This window comes from Galeopterus variegatus, unplaced genomic scaffold (genome assembly GCF_000696425.1).
Source record: "Galeopterus variegatus unplaced genomic scaffold, G_variegatus-3.0.2 Scaffold6841, whole genome shotgun sequence".
NCBI lineage: Eukaryota > Metazoa > Chordata > Mammalia > Dermoptera > Cynocephalidae > Galeopterus > Galeopterus variegatus.
In genome coordinates this window covers 46,408-51,075 of record NW_007732952.1, presented here as the reverse complement: position 1 = coordinate 51,075, position 4,668 = coordinate 46,408, and the positions used below count along the sequence as shown (strand labels likewise).

General features: G+C 47.5%; 1 protein-coding gene across 1 annotated transcript in view; it reads right to left on the bottom strand.

Moving 5' to 3' along the window:
- LOC103606789 (myosin-10) overlaps positions 1-4,668 on the bottom strand; it is a 46,554-nt gene that overhangs the window by 6,687 nt on the left and 35,199 nt on the right. Inside the window, exons 20-23 of the mRNA XM_008591335.1 lie at positions 4,558-4,668; positions 1,320-1,408; positions 393-516; positions 102-310 (exon numbers count right to left, since the gene is read on the bottom strand). The exon at positions 4,558-4,668 is cut by the window's right edge and continues 3 nt beyond it. Coding sequence (XP_008589557.1) covers positions 102-310; positions 393-516; positions 1,320-1,408; positions 4,558-4,668 — 533 coding nt within the window. The remainder of the gene's footprint in view (positions 1-101; positions 311-392; positions 517-1,319; positions 1,409-4,557) is intronic.

Genomic DNA, 4,668 nt, shown 5'->3' with positions numbered 1-4,668 from the left:
GTGGAAGCATGTCTGTTTTGTCTCTGACTGTCAGACAGCCTGGAGCCTGGCCTGTAGCAGATATACAGTAAGTTTTGGTTTGTGACAGCAAAACCTCTTACTTGGCTTCCTGCTCGAGCTGCTCCTCCAGCTGCCCAATCTTGGCCTCTAGGGCCGAGATGGTGGCCTTGAACTTGGACTTGACAGCACCCTCTAGTTCCTGTAGCTTTGCCTTCAGCTCCTTGTTCTGTCGCTCCAGCTGCTGGCGCGCATTGTCACTCTTCTGGGCAGCGCTGCGCTCAGCTGCTAGCTCTGCATTCAGCGTGTCCACCTGGAGAGGAGAGAAGGCTTTAGTCACTTGTGCAAAGGGGCAGCATGGTCCTTCCCAGGTGACAGGCAGCTGTGTAGGCCACCTGGAGAGTGGTCTTGCGGAAGCGATCGTTGAGCAGCTCCATGTTGCTCTGCTCCTCTTCCAGCTCCTCCTCCAGCTGTGCAATTCGTGCTTCCAGACGACGCTTCTCATCCAGCAGTGCGGACCTGGCCAGGGTGAGGAGGAGGTTTGGCTTGATACCAGGTCAACATGGCCTGGGGAAAGTCAGGGAAGCTCCTTCACCCACCCTGCTGCTAGAAACCTAAGTGTCACTCCTGACTCTTCTCCTTCCCCTGCAGCCATCCCCCAACCCATCAATGAGTCCCACTGATTACACTTCCAAACACTCCCCCCACGCCTGCCACCCTGGTAGCCTTGCAGTGGACCTCCCTGTTGCCGCCCCTGCATCTCTCCACAGACAGCAGCCAGAGCCAGCTCTCAAAATGCACACGAGATCCCAGCAGTCCCTTGCCTAAATTCTTTGTTTTCCAGTGCACTGAGAATATAGTTTCAATGCCTTATCATAATGTGGTCAAAAATTCTCAGCACGGTGATTAAGTGGTGAAATCAACTTAGTTGGGAAAAAAAGATGATGATGTTTAATGAAAAATGAATTCTGAGACAGCTCATGTCTAAGGAACCTGCTTGCCAGACCCAGTGAATTAGGAAGGTAAGCCTTGCACCGCCAGTTTGTAGGGAAACTGGGTCTGCCCGCACCTAACCAAGGCTGCAAGGCCATCAGGAGGGCCAGCCTACGGAGGTGTGATGGCCAGTGGCTGAAGCAGTCCAGGCTCAGCATCTTGTGCTCATCTTTCCAGACCTTGAATGAATGAGCAAATCAACTGGCTCCTAGATGCCTAGGACATGCCCAATCCTCTCAACAGTGGCTGTCCCCAGGGCAGAGAACCACAGGCTGCCTGACTGGAGAGGACAGCCTCCCCCTCCCACCTGCTGCTGCCAGGAGACTCACTTGCCAGAGGCACTGTTGGCGATCTCATCAGCCAGCTCATCTCTCTCCTGCTCAGCGTGCCGGCGAGCTCGCTCAGATGAAGCCAGTTCCTGAAAAAGTTGAGACTGGGATTTAATTAAGCTCTGGCTTTAACAGTTTCCTTGTCTGTGAAATCTGACAATGCCTGGAGCTGCAGCGATCTTGCCCCAGTCACTCTTTACGTGGATCTCAAATTGCAACTTAGATTTGAGAACTTAAGCTGGCGGGCTTGCAGAAGAAAATCTGGGTGCAAGCCAGCCAGGTGATGTGAGGTGTCAGCATCTTAAACAAAAATGTGCACAGAGGGAAGGAAGTCCTAGTCCACTCTTCTGTCACTTCCAAAGGAAGAGAAGGCTATGTTCTTGCCTTCCTCGGAAAGCTGGTGTTTCTCAATACAAACTGAGCACAAACTTTACACAAACCCTAACCCCTAAAGAATCATGAAGCATCTTTCACATACACATTTGGAGGTCACACACACTAGCTAGAGAGACCAGTGACTATCGAGGCAGACGTGTGGTGCAACAAGGACCACAGCTCTAGGGAGAGGCAGGGTGAGTGCGGCCGCAGGGGCTCAGGTGTTAGGAACACTGGCTTCTGCAGCAAGCAGGGCCTCCTTGTCGAAGGGGATAGGCGCCCTGGCTGCTCAGGCTCCACAGGGGCTCTCAGAGGACTGGGCAGGGCAATAAGGATGATGCTGTGTCTGCACCCAGGGGAGAAAGAACTGCCTGATGGCTGCTTTTCCATGTATTTCCTTGGAAGAATGACTTGTCACAGAAAGGAGTTAAGGGTGCGTTTCTCAACCCAACTGGGTAAAGACTGAGGTCGTCACGTTAGGATATGAAAGGGGCATCTCCCTTCTTTTATGGATGAGGAACCCGAGGCCCACATGGATAAAGAACTGCCTGATGGCTGCTTTTCCATATATTTCCTTGGAAGAATGACTTGTCACAGAAAGGAGTTAAGGGTGCGTTTCTCAACCCAACTGGGTAAAGACTGAGGTCGTCACTTTAGGATATGAAAGGGGCATCTCCCTTCTTTTATGGATGAGGAACCCGAGGCCCACATGGATGAAGAGACTGGCCTGAGGTCCCAAGGTTGGTCAGCAGCAGAAAGTCAGGGCTGTCCCTGTCCAGGGTTCTTCCCACCAGCTGCCCCTTCCAAAAGGTACTGCATTTGGCAAGAGCACATCTTGAAGATGTCAGAGGAGAGGGCTGCACAGGAGCTCACCTGCATGCTCTGGCATGTGCACTGCCTCAGATGTTAGCAGCACACAGGAAGTAGGTCCTCCAAAAGGCTTGTGTTCTAGCACAGGGGGCAGGTGGGAGTCAGGAGGGGAAAGGGGGCAGCTTTCCAAGATGAGATGGCCACGGGCAGAAAGCTCTGGGCCTGACCTAAGGCCAATGACTACAGACAGCCATCGGCCTCTGGTGTTCAGTCCTCTTGGGCCCTAGAGGTATCCATTGAGCTCCTGTCTACTGGCTGGGTGTGCTTTCAGCAGGTTGAAGAGACCCTTGGAAGAACGGAAAGGACCTTGGGGACTGTAGACCAGATGAACAGAGGTGCTTGAAGGAAGGAAAAGCATCAGAGAAATGGAGGGAAGGGCAGAGCCAGCTTTCCGGCTCAGTCTCTTCTCCCTAATGCAGCAGATCCCTTGCCTGAAGGTCTGAAATAAACACTTTCAGAAATAACGGAGAGTGCTGGGTGCAGGGAGTGCTGCTTGCACACTTAGGTAATGGCCTGGGAGCTCTCCAAGGGGCAAGATCTAAGAGCCCTATCACTTTTGGGAAGGAGTATTTGGGGATATCACTGATCAACTGCATGATGGATACACAGAGCTTCAACATTCTACTTTACTGATGAATCTTTTCAAGCACACAGGGAACATCTGTCAATACTGACCATGTTCTAGGCCCTAGACTATTCTCAACATTCTCTGACTGCAATGTGATAAAACTAGAAATCAACTAAAAATAAATGCCATACATTTGGAAATTTAAACTACACTTTTAAATTATTCATGGAATAAAGAAGAAACCATAATAGAAATTAGAAAAACTTAGAATGAAATGGCAACAAAATCACGCATATCAAAATTCATAGGATGAAGTGAAAACATAGTTTAGAGGGGAATTTATCATCTTTTTTTTTTCCTTTTTGTCTTTTTTCATGAACAGTAACGGGATCGCAACCCTCTGTGTCGCGCCCGCACCGCGCTCAACCAGTGAGTGGACCGGTCTCTATATGGGATCCGAACCCTCAGCGGGAGTGCCGCAGCGCTCCTAAGTGCCGCACCCTACCAAGTGCGCCACCGGGCCGGCCCCCGGAATTTATCATCTTTTATGAACATAAACAAGAAACTTGAAAATTGGTGAGCTATGTGTCCAACTCAAGAAGTCAGAAAAAGAAAAAAATCAAAAGGAAATAAAGACAAAAGCAAAAAACAATGAAATAGAAAAAGAAGAGGGACTGAAGCCGCATGCTGGCACTCAGGGTAGCTCAGGCTCTGCTCAGTGTTTACTGAGCACATTTTCAGTTCCTTTTTTATTCCTGACACCTAGGGAGCCCCTTTCTTTCCTGCCTTTAGTAAATTTTTATCCAGGATTTCTAAGTGTTTATACTGGGAGTTTTTCCATATTAATATTTCAACGTAAGTTATCTTTCCAAGTATGAATAAGTTTTGATCATCCTTCATTTATACAGAAGGATATACATTTGTACATATTCAAGTGTTCCTTGCACTGATATAATTCCATACTATATGCAATACTGCATTAGCCCTTATCCCCATGAGAACTTACAGAAGAGATAAATGAAAAATAATTTATTACAAGATGATTCCCTTAGGAATTCAATGAAATATATTTCTCTTCTTTTAAGTACCACATGAATACTGCTTCTGTATAAAACAAGGGAATCTCGTATCAAGGTTAAATGATCCTTATGCCTACCAACATAAAGAACAAATATCACTGCTTTTTCTTACATGGGAACAAAGCCTAGCAGATGGCTTGAAAAGTTACTAGTTGGCTCCTTTGTAATGTCAAAGTGTGACCACTTCATGTTTGCTTAACTGAAGCAATGAGATGGTCCAATACCATAATAAAAATGGATATGAAATTACACTGGGCTACGAAGATATTAAAGTCTATCTGATCCTGGAGAAATTTCAAAGGCAAACATTTCTTGAACAAATGGATGAATAAGTAAACAAACAAACCTCCTGCAATTGAAGGATTTCTGCTTCCAGACTCTTTAATTTCTTTTCAGTCTCTTTGGATTGAGCAAAAATCTCATCTCGGGATGCACGAGCTTCTTCTAATTCACGTTG